Source organism: Spermophilus citellus (assembly GCF_964194105.1).
Source record: "Spermophilus citellus genome assembly, chromosome: 6".
NCBI lineage: Eukaryota > Metazoa > Chordata > Mammalia > Rodentia > Sciuridae > Spermophilus > Spermophilus citellus.
This window is the reverse complement of record NC_138187.1, coordinates 132237083-132263738: the sequence shown is the minus strand read 5'-3', so window position 1 is coordinate 132263738 and position 26656 is coordinate 132237083. Positions and strand designations below refer to the sequence as shown.

Here is a 26656-nt window from a genome sequence, read left to right as displayed (position 1 = left end):
GAGGCTGGCGATGAACTTGTGCTCCTCCTCTTCAGCCTCCTCAGCTGCTGGGATTATAGGAGTGCCCGGTGGCAGCCCTGAAGGGTTGAAGTCCAGGGCCTATTATAGAGGGACTAGTAATTATGAGAACTAGGGCCTGCAGCAAGATCTTTTGTGGGCCAAGGGCAGGCCCACGGCTGCTCTTGCAGAAACCGGCTTCCGCAATTTCCTCTGGGGTCAGGTCTCCCAAGCGGACTATCATGGAAAGGAAGAGTAAATGAAGCAGGATTTATTTAAGCCAGAAGAGATAGAACTGCCACCATGAGGGAGAGGGGGCCAGATAGCCAAATAACCCATATTGGTGTGCAAGTTTAGGAGTTTATGTATGTTTCTAGGTAGAGCATGGAGCGAAATGTATGTAAAATAGGCATTGAAAAAGTATCAAGGGTGTATCTCCTCCTTTCCATCTTCACCTGTGGGACAAAGGAGTTGGCTGGAAGTATTTCCGCAGGTGAGCCTCCACAGGTGCATCTCAAGGTCTTTTACATTGGAAATAGGCCTTGCTGCTGCTCATTAACATAGCTATAGGTTAACCTCCAGGTGTGGTTCCTGTGTTCCAGTAAGAATGACCATTGAGGCCTGGGGCTATAGTTCTGTGGTAGAGCGCTTGTTCGATCCTCAGCACTACATAAAAATAAATAAATGAATAAAGATATTGTGTCCATCCACAACTTAAAAAAAAAGGCCATTGATATTCTTGTTCATTTTATTTTATTTTGTGGGGGGCGTACCGGGAATTGAACTCAGGGGGACTCGACCACTGAGCCACATCCCAGCCCTATTTTGTATTTTATTTAGAGACAGGATCTCACCAAGTTGCTTACTGCCTCACTGGCTTTGAACTCTGGATCCTTGTACCTCAGCAGCCAAAGACGCTGGGATTACTGGCAAGTGCCACCGCGCCCGGCCGACCAGTGACATTCTGATTCATTGCTTTATTGGGCTTTTTGAAGGAAGAGCTACTTCTTTCTACGAAGCAAAAAGGCCCTCAATTTCTATTGTTTATCCTTGTTATTATCCATATCTGAAAATAGATAGTTTCTCAATCCTAAGAACTTTAGAAAAATGTATCAATAATAGGAGTCAGTTTACATAATAGAAAAACAATCCAAGTATGTGAATTAATTGCTGGAAACCTCTGTGCCTTTTGTTGTAAACTGAGGCTAATGCAGTAAGTAATTCAGGAATTGGTAAGAGAACTGCATTCCTAATCCAGTGCCTAGCCCAGATAGAGTAGCAGCACAAACATTAGCTAATGTTCTGGTGGTGTTCTACTTGACAATCTTCAATTGTTTCCCATTGCCTGAAGAAGAAAGACTCTATTCAGCTTGTCCCTCCAGGGTACTCCTCCGGCCTCCTCTTCCCTTTCTTTTCTTCCTGCATGTTATGCTCTAGAACACTGGACTTATCAGTGCTCTTGATTTCATGTCTTTCCTGGAACTGTTTCTAAGCCAGGAATGCCCTCACCTTGTTTTCTTATACCTACTCCTGCTTCAAGGTCCAACTCATATGTCAACATCTGCTTGAAGCCTTTGCTGACCTTCCAGACGGAATTAATTGATCCCTCCCAGCACTTATACTATTACATTTTTAGAGAATTTAACACATTGCAGTCTATATCCCTATAAATGTTCACTCCTGCAGGTTCCTGAGCAACTTGAGGGCTGTATCCTAATACCTTTGGTTCCTAAAGTATGGTTTATGTGTTAGGTAGCAGCTAGCCATGAGCAATGAAACACATGCCAAGGTCAAGAGCGTTCTTTAAATTATTTGAGGGTCTTCTTTAAACTACTTCCAAAGTAGATGAGAAAGCAAAGGGTTAGAGTTAATTTGTAGAAAATAAACAGAAGCAAAGGAGCTAATTGGAAATCACATCAAGAGAAAAAGATTAATGGGACTGACTCTTGACAGGGTCCACTGAGGTGGATGTGAAGTTAGGAATATGGCCATAAGTGTCTCTGATTGTCTGGGAAGGAAGATTCCTTTAGTAGCACTGGTGCACTAAGGTAACTCCTGACCAGTTACTGACCCCAGTGACCACATTACCATGTAGATTAAGCCCCCCCTAAATAGGAAGGCCATCATGACAATTCTGGAGAGTGGACCAACTAAGGTCCACCACCCCATGTGAAGTAAGAGTTGAACACCTGATTGGCAAAGAGTACAGAAGGTGGTCCCCAGCTCTCCTGGTAATCAGCAAACAGTAATAAAATCGGAGACAGGCTGTTCTCTGCTCTGAGACAGCCCACCCTCTCTGTCTTGAGAGTGCTCTCTGCTTGAGCCTCACTTTGCTTTTACTTTCCGTTCACTCACTTTTACTTATAATAAAGTTCTCTTGCATGACTTTTGGTATCTGACTGTAAATTTTCTTTCATCAGAACACAAGACCTGAGGTTTGGAGTTTCACTTCCCTGATTTCCAGTGATATAGGTTCCCTTGAGGCTGTCATCTTGAAATCCTTTCAGAGGATCCTTACTAGGAAAAAAAAATATTTTCATAATAATTCTAAGCTTTTATTTTCCTCTCTCATTCTCATAAACTTATAATGAAGTCTGCAGGATACACGGGATACATGGTGTGTGATCTGGCAACAGATTAAAGTAAAAGCAGCTAAGTATCAAATTCCTGCTGTTTTCTATTAAGCCAGATGGTAAAGGCATTTGGAAAAAATGTACAACAATACCACTGTTCCTGATACACATTTTTGTTTTGAAAAATAATTTTTAATTAGGGGCTGGGGTTGTGGCTCAGCAGTAGAGCACTTGCCTTGCATGTGCGAGAACCTGGGTTTGATCCTCAGCACCACATAAAAATAAATAAATAAAAGAATTGTGACCAAACTACAACTAAAAAATAAATATTAAAAAAATAATAATTTTTAATTAAAAATGTTACTTACATTAACATGAAATGGGGTTTTTCATTTTTGATTTACTTATTTAATGTGGTAGTGGGGATTGAGCACAGGAGTGCTCTACCATTGAGCAACACTCCCAGCTCTTTTTAATTTTTTAAAATTTTGAGACTGGGACTTGCTAAATTGCTGAGGCTGGCCTTAAACTTGATCCTCCTGCCTCAACCTCCTAAGTAGCTAGGATTACAAGTACATTCCACTGTGACTGGCTGGCTTATTATTTTTAAATTCCTCGGTTTCAAGTTTAAAATTAACAAATATAGATAGATATAATCCACACAAAGAAGTTTCCTTGGGGTCTTCAGTATTTAAGAGTATAACATTATCCAGGCACAGTGGTGCATGCCTGTAATCCCAGCAGTTGTTTGGGAGGCTAAGGCAGGAGGATCTTGAATTCAAAGCCAGTCTCAGCAATTTAGTGAGGCCCTAAGCAACTCAGCAAGACCCTGTCTCTAAATAAAATATAAAAGAAAAGGGTCAGGGATATGGCTTAGTGGTTAAGCACTTCTGGGTTCAATCCCTGGCAGCAGAATGAATAAATAAATAAAAACAAATAAAAATGACTGGTCTAATGTGCTTACTAGCACAAAATAGGTTCCCAGTAATATTTAATAAATGGAAGAGAAATAGTTTTTTTTTTTTTTTTTAATTTACTGATTTGGTATTGGGGATTCAACCCAGGGGTACTTTACCACTGAGCCATATCCCCATCCCTTTTTAAAGTTTTATCTTGCTACAGGGTCCCATTAAATTGCCCAGGCTGGCCTTAAACTTGCAATCCTCCTGCCTCAGCCTCCTGGGTAGGTAGGATACAGGAGTGCACTACCATGCCTGGTAAGAAATACTTTCAAATAGTAGTAGCTGGGCACAGTAGTACAAACCTGTAATCCCAGCAGCTTGGAGGCTGAGGCAGGAGGATTTTGAGTTCAAATCTAGCCTCAGCAAAAGTGAGGTGCTAAGCAACTCAGAGACTGTCTCTGAATCAAATAAAAAATAGGACTGGGGATGTGGCTCAGGGGTCGAGTGCCCCTGAGTTCAATCCCCAGTACTAACATAAATAAATAAATACATAAATACATAAATGCAATAGTAGTAATCTTCCTTATAACAAAGATTCTTAAGTCCCCTCTCAACATTTTCATTGAATGATACCCCAGGGTCCTAAATTTTTTTCTTAAAACTTTATGGAATGGGCTTCCTCTTCCTCATTTAGTTACTGTCTTCCTTACCTTGGAAGCTGTTCTAGAGGGAAAAAAAGCAATCATAAAGCTTTGGCCCTGAGTCTCCCTGGAAGATGAAGAGTGAGTGAGTCACCTTCCCTGCCTGCTGTCAGCTGGGGGCTCTGTGCAGAGATAACAGCATGTTGCCCTGGCAGTGTACAAGCCGGGGAAGCGGGGAAGACAAGAAGTCCTCGCACTGGCAAGCTGGCTGGCTCTTTGGCAGAAGGTCCTTACAACCTCGGTTCATTGTGTTTATTTGAAAAGATTTTGCCAAGCCTGAGGTAAAAGATATGTAGCTTTTGAGTATTTCTTCAGAGTTGGCACCGCCTCCAAAATCTGATTTCCGAGGATCCCACACTCTGGCTGCCACTTCCTCTTTCTGACTCATTTGTTCTGATCCCTGTTCAGCTACTTAACCCCTCAGAGACCACAGGCCATTCCCATTGCCACTCTTTTGGTGACTCATTGCCTTCTTTGCTCTCTTCTTTGACCCACTAACTCCCTACAGAATCCTTCCTATCTCTTGCCCCTCTCCTCCTCCAACATTCTTCTCAGGAAAAGATTCCAACCCAGCTGGCCAGCATGGTGGTGCATACCTGTAATCTCAGTGGCTCTGGAGGCTGAGGCAAGAGGATCACAAGGTCAAAGTCAGCCTCAGCAACTTATAGAGGCCCTAAGTGAGACCTTGTCTCTAAATAAAATATAAAAAAGGTCTAGGGATGTGGCTTAGTGGTTAAGTGCCCCTGGGTTCAATCCTGGGTTCCAAAAAAAAAAAAAAAAAAAAAAATCCAACCCAGCTACCTACTCATCCTGCACTTACATTCATACAGTGAGTCATTGCTGGAGAAAATCACTCAAGCATGCCGACCAAGGCACCTCCCACTGTGATCACTACTCCTGGGAATGCCAGCCCCTCCCACAATAGTTCCTATAAGCTCTGCTTTGCCCACACTGGGAGACTGTTTCTTCAAATTTCCAGCATGCCCATAAACACATATTTGATTCCTCAAAAACACATTCTCAGTTTACAATTCCTGTCTCATTCTTTGTTGAGAAAATAGACCCAAATATAACCACTTCATCATTCCCTGACAAATCCACCTGCATCTGGACCCCACACGCTGCCTTCAATTTCATCACGAGCCAAGAAGCTTCCTGGATCTTAGCCCTTCATTTCTGCTCAAGGAATCCTGGCCTCTGTCATCCCTTCTCTCTTGTAAAGTTTCTCTTTCACTAGTATCTCGTTTATATTAGCGTAGCTTAATATCACCTATCTTCAAAAACCCTCCCAGATATATGCCCCTCCAAGTATCTGCACCACTTCCGCTAAATTTCTCTAGAGTTGTCTAGGCTCAGTCTCCACTTTCTCCTCACCTGGTCTCTCTTCAACCTACTCATCCAAGCAGCTGTTGTCAAGGCCACCAAAAATATTTTGCTATATCTAGTCTCTTGATTGTTAGGCAATGAATTGTTCTCCCCCAAAAGATATTGAAACCCTAGCCAGGACTTCCCAATGTGGCCTTATTTGAAAATAAGTTCTTTGCACATAATCAAGTGAAGTGGAAGTAGTTAGGGTGGGGGCCTAATCCAATACCAGGGTATCTTGGTTAAAAGGGGAAGCTGGACACAGTCACTTGCATGCACATGGGGAGAATGCCACGTGGACATGAAGGCCAAGATCAGGGTGGTGTGTATCTCTAAGCCCAGAAATACCAAAGATTGCCAGCAAGTAACCATAAACTAGGAGAGAGGCCTGGACCAGATTCTTCCTCTGGTGAAACAAACCCTGCTGACTCCTTAACCTTGGGACTTCAGCCTCTAGAGCTATGAGACAAGTTTCTGTTTGAAAGCCAGTCAGTGTGGGGTGCTTGGTAAGGCAGTCCTGGGAAACTGACCATATCTCTTTAGTTTTCCCCCAATACCATCGTCTGGTTTTCCTATCATTTCAGTGCCTGCTTCTTCCTCTGAATGTTGGCCTCAGTCCCTCCTGTTTTCCTGGCTTCTCAAACCTGAGTGATCTCGTCCAGTTCCATGGAATTAAAGGCAGCCTACATTCTGAAGAGTTCCCTATCTAAACTCCAGACAACTCTCCCTTGGACTTCAGATTCCATTCTACTCCTTCTCCAACTGGGTGTCTATTGGGTGTCTTAAACTTACCATAATTAAGTCAAAGGTCTTGACTGGGCTTTTCCACGTTAACTCTAAGCACCTACCTGCTTTACCATCGAACTAAACTCCCAGTCCCAGGTTCATCTGTGACTCCTCTTTCCCTTTCCGAAATTGAACCCAGGGCAGCAGAATCCAGGGCCTCATGCTTAGGCGAGCACTCTACCATTGAGCTACACCCTCAGTCCCACAATGATCTCTTGTAAATTGGGCCTGGCGGTGGCCATACCTGTAATCCCTGGTACTCAGGAGGCTGAGGCAGGATTGCAAGTTCAAGGCCAGCCTTGGGCAATTTAGGAAGACCCTGCCTCAAAATAAGACAAAAAGGGTTGGGGATATAAGTCAGTAGTAGAAATAACTTACCTAGCATGCCCCCTGGATCCAACCCCCAGTACTACAAAAAGAAAATAGCAACACTGCCACCTTTTCTCAAAACCCACCAATGGCATCCCCTTTACTCTATTAATAAAGTCCAGAGTGCTGACTTTAAAAAAAAAAATTGTTCTTTTTAGATACACATGACAGTAGTGTGTATTTTGACATATTTTCCATACATGGAGTATAACTTATTCTAATTAGGATCCCATTTTTATGGTTGTACATGATATGGAGTTTCAATGGTTGTGTATTCATATGTGAACGTAGGAAAGTTATGTCCAACTCATTCTACTGTCTTTCCTATCCCCCCTTCCCTTCATTCCCCTTTGTCTAATCCACAGAACTTCTATTCTCCCCCCCCCCCACCTTGTTGTGAATTATCATCCACATATCAGAGAAAACATTTGGCCTTTGGTTTGGGGGGATTGGCTTATTTCACTGAGCATGATAATCTCTAGTTCCATCCATTTACCAGTAAATGCCATAATTTCATTTTTCTTTGTGGATGCATAATATTCCATCGTGTATTATATTTATCACATTTTCTTTATCCATTCTTCTATTGAAGGGCACCTAGGTTGGCTCCATAGTTTAGCTATTGTGAATTGAGCTGCTTTAAGCATCAATGTGGCCATGTCACTAGAGTATGCTGATTTTAAGCCCTTTGGGTATATACTGAGGAGTGGGATAACTGGGTCAAACGGTGGTTCCATTCCAAGTTTTCTGAGGAATCTCCGTACTGCTTTCCAGAGTGGTTGCACCAATTTGCAGTCTCATCAGCAATGTCGGAGGGGACCTTTCCCCGACATCCTTGCCAATGTTTGTTACTTGTATTCTTGATAATTGCCATTCTGACTGGAGTGAGACGGAATCTCAAGTGTTTGTGTGTGTGTTTAATATTTTTTAGTTGTCAATGGACCTTTATTTTATTTATTTATGTGGTGCTTAGGATCGAACCCAGTACTTCACTGAACCAAGCACTCTGCCACTGAGCTATAACCCCGCCCTTCAGCGTGATTTTAGTTTGCATTTCTCTAATTGCTAGAGATGTTGAACATTTTTCATGTATTTGTTAACCAATCATATTTCTTCTATGAAGTGCCTGTTCAGTTCTTTGCCCATTTATTGATTGGGTTATTTGGACTTTTTGTTGTTGTTAAGTTTTTTTGAGTTATTTATAAATCCTAGAGATTAATGCTGTATCTAACATGAGACTTTAAGGGCTGGGGTTGTGGCTCAGCAGTAGAGCGCTCACCTAATATCATTAATTAATTAATTAATTAATTATATTGTATCCAACTACAACGAAAAAATAAATATTAAAAAGAAAAGGAAAAAAAAATGAGACTTTAAAACTCAGTTCAAATATCTCCTCTGTGAAGCCCCCTCTGCCCATACCACCCCTCCTCTTTCCCTTTGTCACTATACTATAATTGCAGTTGTCCCTGTGCATGGAGGTGGGTTTTTGTTTCAGGACCTCCTGCAATTACCAATATCCCCGAATCTCAAGTCTCTTATTATATAAAATGGCCTAGTATTTGCACATAACCTATCCAATCTTCCACATATTTAACTCATGTCCAGATTACTTATATTGCCTAACATAGTGTAAATGTTATGTAAACAATTGTTAGACTGCATAGTTTAGGGAATGCTGACCAAAATTAAAAAAAAAAAAATCTGCACTTGTTCAATTTAGATGCAATTCTTTTTTTTTTAAATATAAATATTTTTCATCTTTGGTTGAAATACAGACCCACCAATACAGAGGGGTGACTGCCTCCCTTGCTATACTAAGTTCCTTGAGGACAGGATCCACACCTGGGTCATCTGAGTAGCCACAGTGCACCTGACACCTCACCTGCCTGAGGGCCCTCAGTGTTGTCTACCTGATCAGATACCTCAGACAAGTCCCAGCCAGAGAATTACCCATCCACTTAAAAATGCTACTTGTTGTTGTTGTTAACCTTTGAAATCCAATCTAATCTTTCCCCTCCAAATCCCAGCAAGTTGGGTAACTTGGTTTTCATCACCTCTTTGAAGTGGGAAAACCTGGCCTCCTGGGCCTCTGTTGTTCCCTGCTCTCCTGCAACCCCTGTCCCCCACCCCCAGCTCTCATTCCCACTCCTCCCTCAGGAGGTTCAGGTTTCTACTCCATTTGGCCAAGAAATATCCTTAACTAAGACTCTTGCCAGACTCAAGTTTTAACTTTTAAAAGATCCATAGGGACTTGTCCAGAACAGCCATAACCCCTCAAAGGCACTTAGAAACATAACAGGTAACATTTCTACTGTTTACTGCGGCAAAATCCCCTGGAAACGCCACAAAATTCCCCAGCATGAAATAAGACTCCTCACAGGAGAGTTTTTAACAACTTCTGGGTAAAATGTTTGAACAAGGGTCACACCCCCTGCATCCTCCATTTGGGGGTTCACTTCTGGGCTATAATTCTGCTCTAACAGCTTGATAGTACCAGGCGCCCCAAGAGGTTCAGTTTCTTTTATAAAATGGAGTTGGTTAAACAGCACTAGATAGTAAACTCCCCCGCCCCCAGTACAGGGGTACTCAGCCACTGAGCCACACCCCCAGCCCTATTTTGTATTTTATTTAGAAACAGGATCTCACTGAGTTGCTTAGGGCCTGGCTTTTGCTGGCTTTGAACTTGCAATCCTCTGACCTCAGCCTCCCTAGCTGCTGGGATTACAGGCGTGTGCCACCACGCCCTATTTTAAATTTTCTGAGATAGTATTCTGCTAATTTGTCCAGGCTGGCCTCCAACTTGGAATCTTCCTGTCTCAGCCTCCAGAGTTGCTGGGATTAACAGGCACTTGATACCATGCCCAACTTAAACTTCTTAAATGCAATTAATTGTTTTAATTTATTTCTATAACCTTCAGCTGCAGATCTGGTACAGGAAACAGTGTATAATTCCAGATGCACCCTCACACTGTGGGTGAAGACATGCCACTAGGTAGCACCAATACATTCAGTATTGACAGAATTAATGAGCCATAGCTACTTCCCGAAGTGACTGTATTTAAAAACGAAAACAAGACATAATATATATTAAAACACTCTGGAAACTATCAAATAGTACATCAGCTCCAGTGGTTGCATAATACATTTGTCTTCAGAATCAAACAAACCTGGGTTCAAATTCTAGTTCCAAGATTGACTGGCTGTGTGCCCTCAGGCAAGTTACTTAATCTCTCAGACCTTTAGTTTCCTCATCTGAAAAATGGGGATAATCATGTCTATCTGGTGAAATTCTTCTGAGGCTAGATTCATCTGACAAAAGTGAAATGGCCTTCAGCAGTGAGCCAGGAGGGCACATACATGTTACCATTTGTAAAACGCCTATCCTTATTCTTCATTTTGTGCATCATAGGCTGTCATCTAAACCTTTACACATCCATGTTTAAAATGGTAGTTTCGTTTTTCTCAAATGTCATTTATTAGAAAATACAATTCCAGAGAAAGTAGAAGATACAAGGGGTTTGGGAAGTGGGTACAGTACACAGACCTCTTTACATCAGGAGCGTAGAGTCAAAATGTGCTACAGGCAAAAAGCCAGTAACATTTATGGTCCATACATCTGGAATAGTTTTGCCGTTTCCCTCTCCCCCAGCCCGTCTCCTCTGCAGCCAGTTTATCCCTGGCTTTTAAAATGTAAGACAAAGATTGAAACTTCCTTGCTGTTCTGTGGTTTCAATGAATGGAGTTTCTTTCTTGGCAATGGAAAGAGTCAGAAAAAAAGGGAATTTTTGACCCTTGGAGTTGGGGAGGAGGCTGGTGGGGGACAGTTTGCAGAATGTCCTCTTCACTCCTTTCCCCACTCAAGGGACACATCCAGCCAAGTGGGGTTTAAAAATTTAATATCAAATCCAGAGTCTCTCCCTCTTTTCTCTTTCTGAAGGAAGACAACCCTTGGGGGAGAAACGCAACAGTGAATTTTAAATCCATCTGTTAGGGAATAAAGAGTATAGAGAGGTGAGAGCCCCAGGTCCCTCCCTCCCAGCCCCTGAGCTCAGCTCCAGTGTGACAACCACGGTTCCCATGAAGCCTCCTGACCAATCGCTGGGAATAATAAGGGGGTGGGCGGAACCCCTCGCCCCATGATGCTTTGCTTCAGATGGGCATCCCTTTGGCTCCAGACTATGTAGGTTGATGGCCCCACAGAGGGAGGGAAATTCTTAGAAAATGTGACAGAAATGAATTTGGGAAGAGAAGCAGCTCGGCTGGAAGAAGTGGGGGGAGACGGGGATGCCCTCAGAAACTAAGCAGCAGGCAGCAACCCTGGCACCTGCCACCTAGAGGCCTCCGCCTGGGGCCAGGGCACCCTTGGGTATCCCACCATTCTGCCCCACTAGGAAAAAGGGGGAAACCTATGGGGAAGTGCCCCCAGCGTATTCACAGGGACTACAGGGCCCACTGCAGGGCCAAGAGGGCTAGAGGGGCGGGGGGAGGGACAGTATTCAGGCTGAGTCCTAACAGAGAAGGGGAGATGGGAAAGCCCCCTCCCCCTACAGAGCATGGGTCCCTGAATACAGGTCCTTGGCAGGACCCCGACATGGAAGGCCCTTCCTTACACATGTAGGTATCGCGTCGCTCTCCTTTGGAGGCAAAATCAGAACAGCCCAGTGGTGCAGGCCTCGGTCCAGCACAGGCCACCCTCCCTGTCCCTCTCCAACCTGCCCTCAGACAGGGGGGGCATTGACCGAGATCCACTAGGCCCCTCCTCAAATAATCCCTATAGCTAGAAAAAAACAAAAACAAAAACAAAAATCCTAGGGAAAAGTCCAATAAGAACCTTAACCATACAAAAGTCCAAAGAGTCTTGCCCTCTTGCCTTCTGAGGCATATGTACGTCCCTTCTCGCAAAAAGCTTCCTGTCCCAGTTAGGACAACAATACTATTTCATTTTTTAAAAATAAAAATAAAGATATCCACCCACCCTCCCCTCAAATGCTACCTCGTCCAGCCCACCCCACACACACCCCAAACCAGGCATTGCTCCCTTGACACAAGGTAAACTTAAAACTCTGCTGCAGCCTCTCAGCTTCCAAGGGGCTGCTCAGCACAAACCAGCAACTCAAGCTCAGTCCGCAGAGGAAGGGCTGGCAGAGAGCACCCGACTCTCCCTGCCTCTTCTCATGGAGGCCAGGTCCACCTGGACGGAGGAGGAGGCCCACTAAGAACGCCGCCCCTTCCTGAGTTAAACGGCAGAGCAAGGGAGAGTCCACTGCCCCAGGTCCAGTGACCAGCTGGAGGTCCCGGGCTGTGGCTCCCATGGGCTCACAAGGTCCCATGACCCCGAGACCCCAGCGCGAACCAGCCAGTCTTCTCCTGGGCCAGGTCCAGCTCCCGCAGGCGGATGTGCACCTCCCCGAGGAGGACGTTCTCCCAGAATCCTTGCTCACTTAGCACGCTCAGCTGGAGCTCCCGCTGCTGCAGGTCTCCCTTGGGAATCCCATCATACACCAACTGCAAACACAGGGGACAGGGCCGTGGTGAGAGAGGGAAGGAGCACAGGCCACAGGGGACAGGGAGGTACTCAGGTCCCTGTTGGTGGGATCTGGCTGTGACTGAGACCACTTTTATTTCTGCAGACCAGCAGAGCCCAAGGGAATACAGGAAACACACAGAATCCAAGGGAGGCATTTAAGAACTTTGTTCTCTGCTTAGAGTTCAAACAGGTGAGGGCATTTTATTGGGGGTACTGGTCATTTCCAGCACAGGACTCGCTTGCTCCTGCTCCCCGCAGGACAGGGCTCAGGCCTCAGTTCTGGACTCCCAACCCGGAGGGTCAGAGGCTTTTTATGTAAAGGAACACATGGCAAATATTTCTAGGCTTTCGAAGTAGAGTCTGTGCCAAAACTACTCAAGCCTGCCATTGCTACATGAAAGCCGTCACAGACGATGCCTAAATCACAAGTGTGGCATGTCCCAATGCAACTTTCTTTTTAGGAACAGGCATAGTTTGCCAAACCCTGCCCAGCCCCGCCACGTCCCCTACACACCATCTCATTGTAGGTAGGGTTGCAGGTTTTCCGGGCCACTTTGGTTTTCCTTTTAGTGGTTTTCTGGGGGTCTGGAAGGAGGTAAATCTTCACATAGGGGTCAGGGTCGTTCCCATCCTGAAGCTGTTGCTAAAATTAAATTAAAAAAAAAAAAGATGAAGATTCTTACAGCATCTGTCTCTTCCTCACAATGCCTGTGATGACACCCTGAGCCAGACTTCCTCTCCACATCTGGCTTCCTGCAGCGCACACCTAATTTGTTTGTCGGCTTCCAGCTCACACCATTCTGATAAAAATATCTACCGTGATCCTGTTAGGTATCCTACATCAATCAGATCCAAATGCTCAGGTCATCCCATAATGTGGTCTGTATTGAATGAGCCATCCCCCCACCCCCACATCCCACCCCAGCCCCAAGGCATCTTCTTATGATGCTATTTTGTCATTTGGTTTATTTAACTCCTAAGAGGTGGAGCTATGAGTCAGAGCGATTAAGTCCCCTTGTTCAAGGTCAGCCAACTAGTGATTCACTATATTAACATATTAATCCTTTTTTGGTTGGATCCAACCTGTAGCACGTTAAGCTATATATTCCAGCAATGAGAAATGACCCATCTGCCAAACTTGATCTTTTTACAGCTTATGGCCCAGGACTAGTCCACCACACCCTCTCCAACCTCCAGCTCCGCTCCTCTGCCCTTTGCTCCATCACTTCAGCCACTGGGCTCTTGCCATTACTGAAACATTCTGCGGGTTCCCACTCGGGGCTCTTGAAGGTCATTGCTCCCTCTTTCTGAAACACTCCTCCCTCAGATGGGATCTCTTCTCACCTTTGCTACGATCCTTCCTCATCCATGAGGCCACTCAGTATAAACTGCCATTCCCCTCGTTCTGCCCTGGATTCCTTCTCTATTTCTTTCCTAGCTCTTACCTCCATCTTATATGCTGACTATTTTACTGGTCTTTTTATCTGTCTACCTTTTCCAGTGAGAATGTAAATGCCCTGAAAGCAGGGTTTTGTCTGGTTTTCTCCTGGGTCTGGAACTAATGTCTGAGGGCCTGGTGTACAGCAGGCGCTAGATGATCATTGGTTGAGCCAATGAATGAATGACGGCATGAAAGCGGAAGCAAGGTTCCTGACTCCAAAGCTCATGCTCCTGGCTCTATGTCCCACTGCTCCAACCTACACAGAATACCTAACTTGGGGGGCAGCACATGGCAAGTATTCAATAAAGTTCTCCTTCTCTTCCATCATGATGCTCTTAGAACCTGTACCAAAAATTTAGTGATTATACACTGCCTTGACTCTGCTCCAAGGATGTCAAGGGGCTGCTTTATTGCTACAGTCAGGTAACGCGCCCCTGGGGCCTCCCTCTTTATAATAATGATTATAAAGTAAGTGCTCTCCCTGCATTATTTCATTTAATCCCCATAGCAACACTGTGAGGTAGATCCTAATATTATCCTTCCTATAATGAGGCTGAGTACTTAGGATATTGCCAAAGAATACAGCTAGCAAGCTGCTGGGTCTTGAATTGCCTGGTCATGCTACAGGCTAGCACGGGCAGGCCCCTGGAGGAAGCTCAGTAAACTTTTGTGGTTACTCTCAGACATGGGGGCAGAGGAGGTCTGACTACTCTAAAAAAAATACCTGAAGAAAGATAAAGAACCAAATGAGGGTTGTGTGTGCACTTACCAAGCCTCGAATATGCATCACCATGATGAAGAGCTTGTTGTTTTTGTAGGAGATGGACAGCTTCACCTCCCCTCCCACCTTCCCGACAGTCCGGGCCCATGTGCCATCTGCAGGGACAAAGGAAACTTTTGTCAACAGGCCAGCCGTGTTCCTGACTGGTGCCAGGGAGGTATTTCTACTTTCTTTATGAACCCCCTGTGCTGGTCCTTCCATAACTAGGAAGGGGATCAACATGTGTGACTGGTATCTAACATGAGTTAGAGGGTGGGATCACTCTACCAAGCCCAAGAGTGTATTTACTAATTGAATATCCAACCTCTGGGGAACCCCACCAAGGAGTTGTGGACCCACAGTGTGAGTGGGAAAACAGATTTCCTAACCAGTAAGAAGAGGAACGGGGACAAGCCAAAGGAAAAAAAAAAAACCTGAAGAGATAGGGGCAGGAGAAGTGACCCTTTGTGGTTCCGAGGGGTTGGCAGGAGCGTCTCAGGGCAGGTACTGTACCTGAGGACTTAGGGGCTGGGCTGGTGCCTGCAGCCTTCTCATCCCGGGGTAGGGGGTGGAAGAAGGTGTACACCAGATCACACTGGAATGGAATCAGAAAACATGGCCATTCTTCAGTAAGATAATGGTCCAGTTAAAAAAAAAAAAAAAAGAGGAAAGACCGTTCTAGATTAAAAGAGACTATGAAACCTAACAACCAAATGCAATACACAGTTCTTGTCTGGGCGATGGCTCTAACAAACCAAATGTAAAAAGAGTGGGGAGTGATAGGGAAGTTTTGAACATGGGCTATGTATTGGATGATGTAATGACACTATAGTTATGTAAGAATATATTTTTACTTTTTAGAGATGCACACTAAGTATCATGATGCCTGTAAATTGCTTTAAATAAGTCATAAAAATAGATGGAGCAAATATGGCAAAATACTGTTTAGGAATGGGTCTATAGGCACTAACTATATTGTTTCTCTACTTTTCTGTATGTTTGAAAGCTTTCATACTAAAATGTTCTTGAAAAGGAAAAAAGAAGCCAAGCACAATGTAATCCCAGCTACTCAGGAGGCTGAGGCAGGAGGAGGATTGCAAATTCAAGGCCAGCTTTAGCAAGTCAGTGAGACCTGGTCTTGAATTTTAAAAAAAAGAAAAAGAAAAAAAGAAATTAAAAAGGGTTGGGAAATGTGACTCTGTGGTAGAGCAACCCTGGGTTCAATCCCCAGTAGTACAGGGGTGGGGGGAGAAAGAGAGAGGGAAAGAAAGAAAAAAGGAAAACTAGGTCGCCTCAGGTTAGAATCAGAGTGTTCTCTTCTACACTGCTTCCTAGATCAACACACGTATCACTCCAGCACAAATGCTTGAGTCAGCCTGGGATAAGAGCACAGATCTTGTTCTGGAGAATGTTCTCTAATGAGGGGAAACAAAAACAAAATAAAAATCTTAAATATGTGCAAATGACCACTTGAGCTTTAATAGTGGGAAAAAAATGGAAATACTCTACTCTTTCAAAAGGCAAAAGGTTGAGATATGATACCGCCAGTCCGTGTACTAATTTGGTTCAGATATTTAAAGCTGTGGCATATGCTTACCACAAATGCTAAGGGAAGAAAGTCTAAGAATATAGGTTTATATTTAAGCCATGGCCATCATCAAACTGTAAAAATCATGCCTGCATACAGATACATAGAAGAAAACACAGAAAATAAAGTCAGATGACTTGTTGGAGAAATGGGATTCCCAGGTGACCATAATAGGGCAATTATAATATCATTTGTTTAAAAAAAATGTGTGTGTGTGTGTGTGTGTGTGTGTATAAATAAAATCAACCTGCTCAAAATTGTCTTTTTCCTTAAGAGGCACCCCTTTCTCTGCCTTCACAGGTTCTGATCAGTGCAGTCACTCCAAGATCTCAAATGCTGTTTTGTCTCTGGGACCGGTTGTAGTAATGGGTTTTTTTTTTTTTTTGGGGGGGGGAGTGCCAGGGATTGAACTCAGGGGCACTCAGCCACTGAGCCACACCCCCAGCCCTATTTTGTATTTTATTTAGAGACAGAGCTCAATGAGTTGCTTAGCACCTTGCTTTTGCTGAGGCTGGCTTTGAACTCATGATCCTCCTGCCTCAGTCCTGAGCTGCTGGGATTACAGGTGTGCACCACGGTGCTAGCTACAGTAACATTTTTATTTACTTATTTATGTGCATGACACTGGAAGGCTGAAGGGCCCCCTTTCCTGCCCCCCATGGGCCCATGCTGTCCTCTGCAGATCCAGGCCACTGGTTATTCCTCCAGCAGACCCAGAAGCGCCAAGTCCCCTGCGTGACTCCCCAGGATGGAGTCCTCCTGCCCCCTTCCCACACCTAGCCTCATGGAGGTGACAGCTGGGATGCAGAAGGCAGGCAGACCCACCTCGGCCACCTCGGGGGCTGCATGGATCAAGTGCCAGATGTAGCCATTTAACTCTTCCCTCCTTCGCTCTGCCACCGCCTCTCCGCGGGACCGGCCAATCACGAAGCGACTCGGGAAGCTGGTGAGGCAGGGTGGGCAGCGGGGAAGATGGGGAAGGAAAATGAGGCAGCAGGCGTTTTCCATTTCATCTTATTTCCCAGCAGCTTCCCTCCCCGGGAATCCTCACTCCACTTGACTCCACCCTGGCTCCCAGGTCTGTGCCCAGGTCTAACACGGCACACTCACAAGGACCCCAAACCATACTAAATTGTTGGGCAGAGTCCCGTGCTCCTCAAAAATGCCCCTGAGGCTTTGGAGCCTCCAGTTTCTCTCTTTGGTGTAAAAATTTATTTGAAAAGTGAAGTGAAATAATTTTTTTTAAATTATGGGGAAATATACATGACATAAAATTGACCTATCTAGGGCTGGGGTTGTGGCTCAAGTAGTAGAGCGCTTGCCTAGCAAGTGTGAGGCACTGGGCTTGATCCTCAGCACCACATAAAAATAAAATAAATATATTGTATCCACCTAAAAAAACTAAAAAATAAATATTAAAAAATTGACCTATCAGTCTTTACAGTTCATGGTACAATGTTGTACCACCACCATCTCCAGGAGTTTTTCATCTTGCAAAACTGAAAACACACCCATTAAACAATACTGCCTCAACTACCGTTCTATGTTATGTCCCTGTGAATCTGATTAATCTAGGTAACTCAGATGAGCAGAAGCACAGTTTTTAATCTAGGACTGGCTTATTTCATTTAGCTTCATGTCCTCAAAGTTCACTCAGGTTGAGTTGCCTGTTGGAATGTCCTCCCCAACTGCCTTTTTTAAAAAATATTTTTTTTAGTTGTCAATGGACTTTATTTATTTATATGTAGTGCTGAGAATTGAACCCAGTGCCTCATATATGTAAGTGCTCTACCACTGGAGTCACGACCCCAGCCCCTGTCCTTCCCTTTTAATGCCCAATAATAATATTTCATTGCATGTATATAACATGCTTTGTCCAACTGAAAAATGATCTAATTCTTTAACAGGTTGGAAACTCTGAAACATCTTCAGATTCAAACAAGTCCCCCTGCCTTTGCAGATGGGCCCAAGCTTACTTTCAAGGTTAGAGCAAGTGCACTGGCATGTCAGGAGAGCTTGGCCAGCAGGGGGAGCACTTTCACCAAACTCAATACTAGGCCAAGTAATGCAGAGAGATGGGTAAAATCCTGCCAATCCCATCCCTTCCCTTCTCAGCCTCTCTCTGTGCAGGAAGTAAAGGGGAAGCTACCTGGGCAAGAGGGAAGAAGGGAAGAGCAGCCGAAGCTTATTGTGTAGTTCCTGGAACTCCTCAAACGTCCGCTGGATGTAAGTGGCTTCGTGCGCATTTTCCCGCATCACCTTTACCAGGTATATCTGCAAAGTTCCAAATCGTAGTGTCTACTGTCAGACCCTCTGCACCCAATGAACTCGTGGGTAGGTGAGGGAACTAAAGGGTGTACGTGTTGGGGAGCAGAAGGAAGAGGTCAAGAGAGTCTCCAATGAAGACAAAGCACATACACAGGAACGTGAAAGCAAAGATTTCCTGCGCCTGTTTCTCTGGACCCTTTACTTAGAGGGAATTACCATCCAATTCAGTTCTCTGATTCTAGCAGTTCACTTGAATAAGGAAAAAGGACGTGATCTGGGGCTGTTCCCAGCATAGGAGCTCAGTGAAGTCCAGTGCCCGCTGAATGGGTGTGAAGATTCAGAATCCCAAGGAGCCTGGGTCAGTGGGGAACAGGACAGGGTCAGAGAGGAGGAAGTACTTACATAGCCCTTGTTGGGGTGGAAGATCTTCTCATGCCGGCAGAGAAAAACATCACTGATGCGACCAGAGCTCTTTAGAGTGTGCGTTCGGGGGGCAAAGGAAAGGGTCAGCCGGTCATCTGAGCCTGTGAACTTCATCTGAGCCAGGTTATGGATGAAAAAATTGAGCTTTGTGGCTACACTTCCCAAACTGGACTCAATCAACCTGTGGGTGTGTGAGGACAGGAAGAAAAAGGCATAATCTTGGACCCAAGTCCTCTCTGCCATGACAGCTAACAAAGGAATATTTCCTAACTCCTGAGATTAACGCCAAATAAACTCTTTCCCTGTGTAGCATCCTCATGGAGGACATGACTAACACACAATCACCTCGTGTTGTATATTCATGTGACCCCTGGGGTCTTATTTTCCCTTCGGGTTGATCTGAGCTAAAGACATTCAAACTAAGGCAGAAAAAAATTAGAGAAGAGCACTGTAGGGTCACCTCATAAATGTCTAGATAGTGTCATCAAACTGAATTCAAGGTTTAATACAAAGGGATCTCACCAAGGAAATCCAAAGATTTCAGTTTAAAAGCAAGGTCCCATCAAGAGGAAAGGGTCTGACTCAGAGAACTAAAATCTATTACAAAATCCCTGTCCCCTATGCCCCATGAAGTCTTTGGCTGAGACCTGGTGAGAGTGCAGGAAAGAGCGGTGACAATATTCCTAAATACAAGGTTGGCATCAAAATGCAGACAGACACCCAAAGCTGGAGAGAAGTGATTCGCCAAAGTCAGAGGCCAACTTGGGACAACAGATCCAACACTAGGCTCTGCCACCTGAGCTAAGAAGCCTTTCCCATTTCTCTAGCCTGCTCCTGCCAATCAGGCAACCTGGGGTTGACGCAGGGTGGGCAGCACTGGTGTGAGCAGGAGTTACCTAGTGAAGTAGGTGGTAGCATTGGCTTCTGTGTCCTGAGGCCTCAGGGCATCATACACATACTTGAGGTCCTCCAGGTCTGAGAGCTCGGGGATCCCACAGGACAGCATCTAGGAGAGAAGGAGGGAGGGTGTCTGTAACCACAGAGAGGTCTTGCTTCTTCCCAACCCTAAGGCAAGATTTTCTATAGCTAGGCTCTCTGATCCTTCTAGATGGCGGCAGACAGATGCTGTGGGCAGTGGCTTGAGGACCCCAGAAACTGAGGGACCGCAATGGGTCAGATAGCATTGCCCCCAGGTAGTGTAGGTCTCTGCCCTTATCTAAGGCAGACAGGAACTCAACTGGGGCTCAGAGAAGTGGATCTCCAGGAATTCTTCGAAACAAGCCAGGGCAGTCTTTAAAGCTGGCACCAGGTCACAAGAAGAGGGTTTTCAGATGGGTTGGGGAGCTCCTCACCAGGCCCAGAAGGTTGAGGAAGAGGTGGGTATGCTTGCGAATGAGGTTGTAGGCTTGGCAGCAAAGGTCAACAAAATCATGGAAGCGGCTGGAAGGCTTGTCACCCCCGTTGATGACATACGCCATGTCCGAGGTGAAGACAAAAGGGGCACGGTCCCTGGGCCAAGGGGAACATACAGGCAGAAGGTCAACGTGGAGGAGGGAGCCCACCTGGTGGGCTGCGTGGGGCGGGGGTCCCTCATCCCAAGTATGAACCTGGATAGATGGGCTCTCTCTTTCTCTGCCCCTACCTTAATCTTAAAAGATCCCCAGGACAGATGTCCCACATCCTCCAGTAGCTCCTTATCTGTGAGCTAGCAATATTTTCTCCCAGTTTCTTATGATGTTCCCCTTTTCTGAGTTTGGGCTCATTCCCTTTGCTCACTCGTCAGGAAGGGAGAGATCAACAGCTCCCCATGTTCTTCCACAAGGCGCTGTCAGGACCTGATCTCCTTATGAGTCTTCTCTTCTCCAAAGCTGCTCAGCCCAGGGACAATGCTCTGAAGCCCTAACCCTTCCATAACAGGCTTGTGTCCAGCCCTAAACCATCCCTGCCCTTCATACATGACATAGACATCTGGCTTCAGGAGACCACTTACCGCTTGATGTTGCCAAACATCTGGGCGTGGCCCAGGAAGCGGCCAAAATCTATGTGGAACATGTGACCGGTGGTCTTCAGCATGATGTTGTCATTATGTCGGTCACAGATGCCCAAGACATATGTGGCCACACAGCAGCCAGCACAGGAGTAGATGAAGTTCTCTACAGCCTGGAACAGTGAAGGCAGGTGAGAGGAGAGGACATGAAGCTGGCTTCAAGGGACTCTGGGGTCACAGCCAGACTGAATTCAGCAGCCCTGGCCTCAGTCTCTTATGAACCCCAACAGCACCTCATATCCGCCTGTTCACCCTTTACTGAATGTTAACACATACAGTGCACGTGTGCCCCCACAGGACCCTCTCCCATGGATGCTGGAGGAGGAGATGCAAGGTCTTTATGTCTGAACTTCATCTTCTTCTGGGAGACGGGCTGGAACAACAGTGACTGGTCCAAAAGCCCTGACATGAGCAGCCCAGACTGGGCTGAATTTAATGGACAGAAAGTGTTTACAACACTCCCAGTGGATCACAACGACCCTAACTCAAGCATGGCTACCAAGACAGCAGATTTAACCTGACCCTGCACAGATTTCTTCCATCCTTCCTGCTCCAAATAAAACCCCCTTCACAGAACTCTTGGTAACAGCTCCACGCCTATCTAATTAAAGTCACTGCACTCCAAGGAAGAGCTGAGGCAGCTTCGCACTTCTAAGGAGTGTTTTGCACTTGGAAATCAGATCTCTCTACTTTGCAAAATGTGTTGGAGATATTTTTGAATTTAAAGAAGGAGAATTGGTAGTGAGGGGTTGGGTCTAGTTGACATTTGTCCCCTTATCTTTTGTGCGTGTGTGTGTATGTGTGTGTGTGTGTGTGTGTGTGTGCACGCATGTGTGCACTGGGGATTGAACCCAGAACCTCACACATGCTAGTCAAGCACACTACCACTGAGCTACATTCCCAGCCCTTTTTTTTTTTTTTTTTAGAGAGAGAGAGAGAGGGAGAGAGAGAGAGAAATTTTTTTAATATTTATTTTTTAGTTTTCGGCGGACACAACATCTTTGTTTGCATGTGGTGCTGAGGATCGAACCCGGGCCGCACGCATGCGAGGCGAGCGCGCTACCGCTTGAGCCACATCCCCAGCCCCCAATCCCAGCCCTTTACAAAAAAATTTTATTTTGAGACAGAGTCTTGCTAAGTTGTAGACACCAGCCTTGAACTTGGGATCCTTCTACCTCAGCCTCCCTAGTACCTGAGACCCATATCTGTCTTTTGAGAAAGAAAATAAAAGGAATCCTTTTTGTGAGATTTGAAGAATTCCCAAGAGCTCACGAAAGATGCAGAACACGATAGCCAGCTAGGAATGGACCAAATTGAGAATGAGAGAAAAAACTGTCATAACAACTAGAAATGTATGGAACTGGGAACAAGAGAGCTTGCCAGACACAGCAGACCTGCCATCCCTGCCTCCCTCTGTCCTTCAAGGACCCACATCTTCCAGAACTCCCCAGCTCACACTGGCTCTGCCCGCTTTGAGCCCCTCCAGACTCACAACCACCACCATTCACTCATTGCCTATCTAACCTCTTCCTAAGTTTAGGGATCTGATTTCCCAACAGCTTCTAGGCTGTTCCACAAGACCCGCTCTTCAGCCAGCTACTCTCCAACCCACCCCTTTCCAGCTACTTGTCCAATCACAACCAGATGACTAATCCACTGGAGACTAAGAATAGAAGTTTGTAAAGACATCACAGAACTCATCTTCTAGAAGAAAAAGACAATTTCTAAGAAAGGGAAATCTATGAATGAAAATAAGCCATCCAAGAAGGAGCATAATCCATCCTCTCCCAATCTTAACCTTCATCTCCATCTATCCTCTCCTGTCACAGTTTTTTTTTTTTGAGGGGGGGGGGCGGGGGGTACTGAGGATTGAACTCAGGGGCACTTGACCACTGAGCCACATCCCCAGCCCTATTCTGTATTTTATTTAGAGACAGGGTCTCACTGAGTTGCTTAGGGCCTCGCTTTTACTGAGGCTGGCTTTGAACCTGCAAACCTCCTGCCTCAGCCTCCTGAGCCACTGGAATTACAGGCGTGTACCACCACACCTGGCACAGGTGTCCTTTTTATCTTAAATGAGTCCTATGTTGGCTCACAAAAGAGCTGTGTGCCCGGGGGTTAATGATTAAACTTGACTCCCCGAGTTAGGTAGAGCATAGTGGGTCCCTGGCAAAAAAAAATCTTACTCTAGAAATGGGCACCCTCCTGCTCTCAAGAGATTCTCTTGTAGGATATGGGGTGCTACCTGGCTGAATACATAGTCAAGAGAAAAAAACATCTCTAGTTCTTTTCTTCTGGAAGTTACCATCAGAAACTACTAGCATTGTCCTACCAAAAAGGCTTCCTTTGAAAGGCTGAGATTAAACATTAACATGCAAAGTTAGTTCTGTGTGAGTGTACACCTGTTGCACACATTTCCGTCACATTTATCGCAACTCTTTAGTACACTAGCACGGAGTCATTACAATTCTAGCACCTTGCACGGTGCCGCTTTGTGGTGGGTGTTCAACACCTGAAAATACATGTTAACATAAACAGCATGTGGGATTGGAGAAGGGAGGAGGAGGATGAGGCTGCAGAGTAGGGAGGGCCAGGACACAAAGAGCTTCGTGTGCAGGGCTGGGCAGGTTGGATATGCCACACAGCAGCCTTTGAAGAACTTAGAGCAAAGGAGTGGGGTGAACAGGTTTGCACTTCAGAACCCCTCAGGAATCAAGCAGAGGATGATGATAGAAGGAGAAGAGGCATTTTAGGGGTTCTGGGGACAGATAGCAAATTGCTGGACAAAAGTGATAGTAAGGAAATAGAAAGAAGAGGACACATTGGTGAGAGAAGAGAAGGGAGAATCAGCAGGGCTGGGTCCTGCAGAAGTGAGGCAAACGGAAATTTCTGGAAGTCCATGGCTCTGGCTTGGATGACTGCACAGAGTCCTACTGTTTACTGATGAGAAACCCACACAAAAAAAGCAGGCTTCAGGAGGTGAAAGAGAGGAAGAAAGTTCGATTTTGCCTTCACTGCTTTGAGGTGTGTGAGAATGGAAAAGTTCAATAAGCCGGTTCCTACAGAGTATAAAGCTGGAGGAGGGAAGAGGGTTAGAGAAGGGCTTTGGAAGTCATCAGTACATGGGTGGGAGGAGAAGAGAGGATGAGCTGGCATAAGGAGCCAGCAAAGAGAGCTAGCAAGCCAAGGATTAAACCCCGGGGATGCAAACACTCAGGGCCATTTAAGATCATCTAATTACACATCCACTAAACAACAGTCTGGTTATAATTTGGCTGCCCACGTGGGTCTAAAACGTCTAAAACACACTGATCAATGTAAATTAGTATTTGGAACCTTCAAGGTAAAATGCAGTAGAGCGTTGGCCCTGGGTTTGATCCTCAGTACCACATAAAAGTAAATAAAATAAATGTTTAAAAAAAAAAGAAAGAAAGAAATTTATATAAATTAGCATTCAGGAATTATTATTATTATTATTATTATTATTATTATTACTATTATTATTTGGTACCAGCAGGGATTGAACCCAGGGACGCTGTTTAGCCACTGTGCCACATCCCCAGCCCTTTTTTAAATTCTAAGATAGGATCTCAATATGTAGCTGAGGCTGGCCTCAAACTTGGGATTCTCCTGTCTTAGCTTCCTGAGTAGATGGAATTACAGGCATGACCAGCCCAAAGTTCCCCTTCTAATCTAATCTTTCATCTCTCAGGACTTAGGCAAGTCTCTTTTCTAGCCTCTGATCTCCTGCCTAACCTCAGACCTGGTTTCATGTTACAGCCTGCACAAACCAGCTCCACAACTGGAAGAAGAGAGTCTTAATTTGCATCCCTGAAAAAGTGGTGTTGGATTAAAGTGATGTCTAACTTGTCTTCAACCAACTCTTATCCTCATCCAGTATCACAGAAGCCCTCTGAGAGCGCAAGAGGAACCAACCCAGGACACATGAGTAGGAGGCACAGCAGGTCTTCCAAAGCTGGCTCGGCTCATCTGAGATAGCTCACTGCTGGGGGAACTCATGTCCTGGTTTCCCAGGACAATACCAGGCTACTTCCTCAGACTGCCCACAACAGTCACTCTGACCTATCCCTGCATATACAGAGGGTGCAGGTCTTGCAATAATAGAGCCACGTGCCAATCATGCACACCCACCCCAGCTTTGGACCGCAAGGCTCCCGATCCTACCTTCTCATACTCATCCTCTCCAGGGTTGTGTTTCTGCAGCCAGTCTGCCAAGGGCCGGTCCTTAAAGGAGCCGGTCACCCCATGTTCCACCTGGATCTTGCGTAGAGTCTCTGCATTAGGAATCATCTCTACCATGCCTATGAGAGAAGGGATTGGGATCACGCTCAGAGCACAGTGAAGGGGACTGTAGGGAGAGGCTGTGCTGGGTGCCTCCCTCCAAGGCCTTTGGACAAGTCTGCTTAGGAGGCAAGAGTAATGGAAGAAAGGAAGGTTGCACCCCAAAGCTCCTCCTCCAGACCATGAGCCCTTGGTCTCCTTAGTTCATGGCTGCTGCACCTTTTACTGTGGAAATCTTCAAATATAAAAATAAAATGAGTGGTTTCATCAATTCATAGGTAATCATCACCCAGCTTCAAAACTTATATAGACGTTTTGCTAATCCTGTTTGTCTATTTCACCTACACAACTAGTTTCCCCACTTCCCACCACCTGGGCTGGGGTACTTTAAAAAGCAAGACCCAGGCCTATCATTTCACTCACAAAGATTTCAAGTATAATTTACAAGGACATTATCACCATGCTATTGTCACATCCAAAAAATGAATGACTATTTTTTAATCTAATCTAAACCAGTCTGAACTCAAATTAAAAAAAAAAAAAAAAGCCTTCTTTATAGTTGGTTTGTTTGAATCAGGATCCAAAGTCTACATGACACATTAAGTTGTTACGTCCCCAAGTCTATTTTATTTTATAAAGTCTCTCTCCCTCGCCTTCTGTTTCCATGCCACTCCACAGCTTTTACTGAGATAACCTTGACCTTTTCATTTTTCTGGAGAAGTACACGGTTCATGTTGGGGAGCGAGCAGAAGAAAAGGGGTCCCTTCCACACCATCTGTCTCCCTCCACTTCCCTCCCAGCTCACCTCTCCCTCGGCCAGTGGAGAAGCAACGGAAGATGACCATGCGCATGTCCAGCCCCTCCTGGACCCAGATTTTGCTCATGATGCGAATCATCTGCAGGGTGAGCATGTCCTGGCGAAGGTCATCCCCGCACTGGAGAGAGGAAGAAAATGACCCAAACCCATCTCGGCCATGTGTCCCCAACCCCTGACCTCCAGCTTCCAGATCTCCCAGGAGCCCAAACTACAGAAACAGAGAGAAATTGTCCACTTCTCCCAGCTTGCACCTCTGACCTGCCCACTCAGCTCACACTAGGTCAAAGAAGCAGAGAGGGCCAGTAGCCGTCACAGTTTATCCAAATAGTACCCCCACCTGAATTGAATTCAGGTTCCTCTTCCACAAGTATCCCTCCTGATCATCAGGGCTTTGTAAAACTTGAAAGCTTATCCCAGATTTGGAACATATACAAAATAAATAGGTACTATAATCTACAAAAATACATGCACATTTTTTTGTGTGTGTGCGTGTGGTGCTAGGGACTAATCTAGGGCCTTGCACATACTGAGCACTTGTTCTACTACAGAGAAATTTCCCCAGCCCCACTCTCATGTTTTGCCAGGAAGCCCACTAGCCTATACACTCTGAGATCACTATTTACTTCTCAGAATCTCACAGGTACCATTTAGAAGGAAACATAGAGTTTGTCTAGCCTGATCTGTGCCAGATATGTTATTTCTTCTTTTGGTATGAGGGGAACCCAGGGGTTCTTTACCACTGAGCTACATCCCCAGCCCTTTTCATTTTTTATTTCAAGACAGGGTC

General features: G+C 45.3%; 1 protein-coding gene across 5 annotated transcripts in view; it reads right to left on the bottom strand.

Annotated features, from left to right (window-relative positions):
• Positions 1-9760: 9760 nt before the first annotated feature.
• Positions 9761-26656, bottom strand: part of PIK3C2B (phosphatidylinositol-4-phosphate 3-kinase catalytic subunit type 2 beta) — a 64854-nt gene continuing 47958 nt past the window's right edge. For 2 of the 5 annotated variants that reach the window (XM_081297011.1, XM_081297010.1), the window contains 12 exons: positions 25858-25987; positions 24936-25072; positions 20694-20863; positions 20056-20212; positions 19600-19709; positions 18683-18884; positions 18162-18286; positions 16838-16955; positions 14938-15019; positions 14434-14540; positions 12738-12866; positions 9766-12201 (listed from right to left, as the gene is read on the bottom strand). In XM_081297011.1, the coding sequence (XP_081153137.1) occupies positions 12013-12201; positions 12738-12866; positions 14434-14540; positions 14938-15019; positions 16838-16955; positions 18162-18286; positions 18683-18884; positions 19600-19709; positions 20056-20212; positions 20694-20863; positions 24936-25072; positions 25858-25987 (1656 nt within the window). In that variant the 3' untranslated portion in view covers positions 9766-12012. Of the gene's footprint in view, positions 12202-12737; positions 12867-14433; positions 14541-14937; positions 15020-16837; positions 16956-18161; positions 18287-18682; positions 18885-19599; positions 19710-20055; positions 20213-20693; positions 20864-24935; positions 25073-25857; positions 25988-26656 lie in introns of those variants that run through there. The other 3 variants (XM_081297008.1, XM_081297009.1, XR_014022404.1) reach the window with 3 other exon arrangements.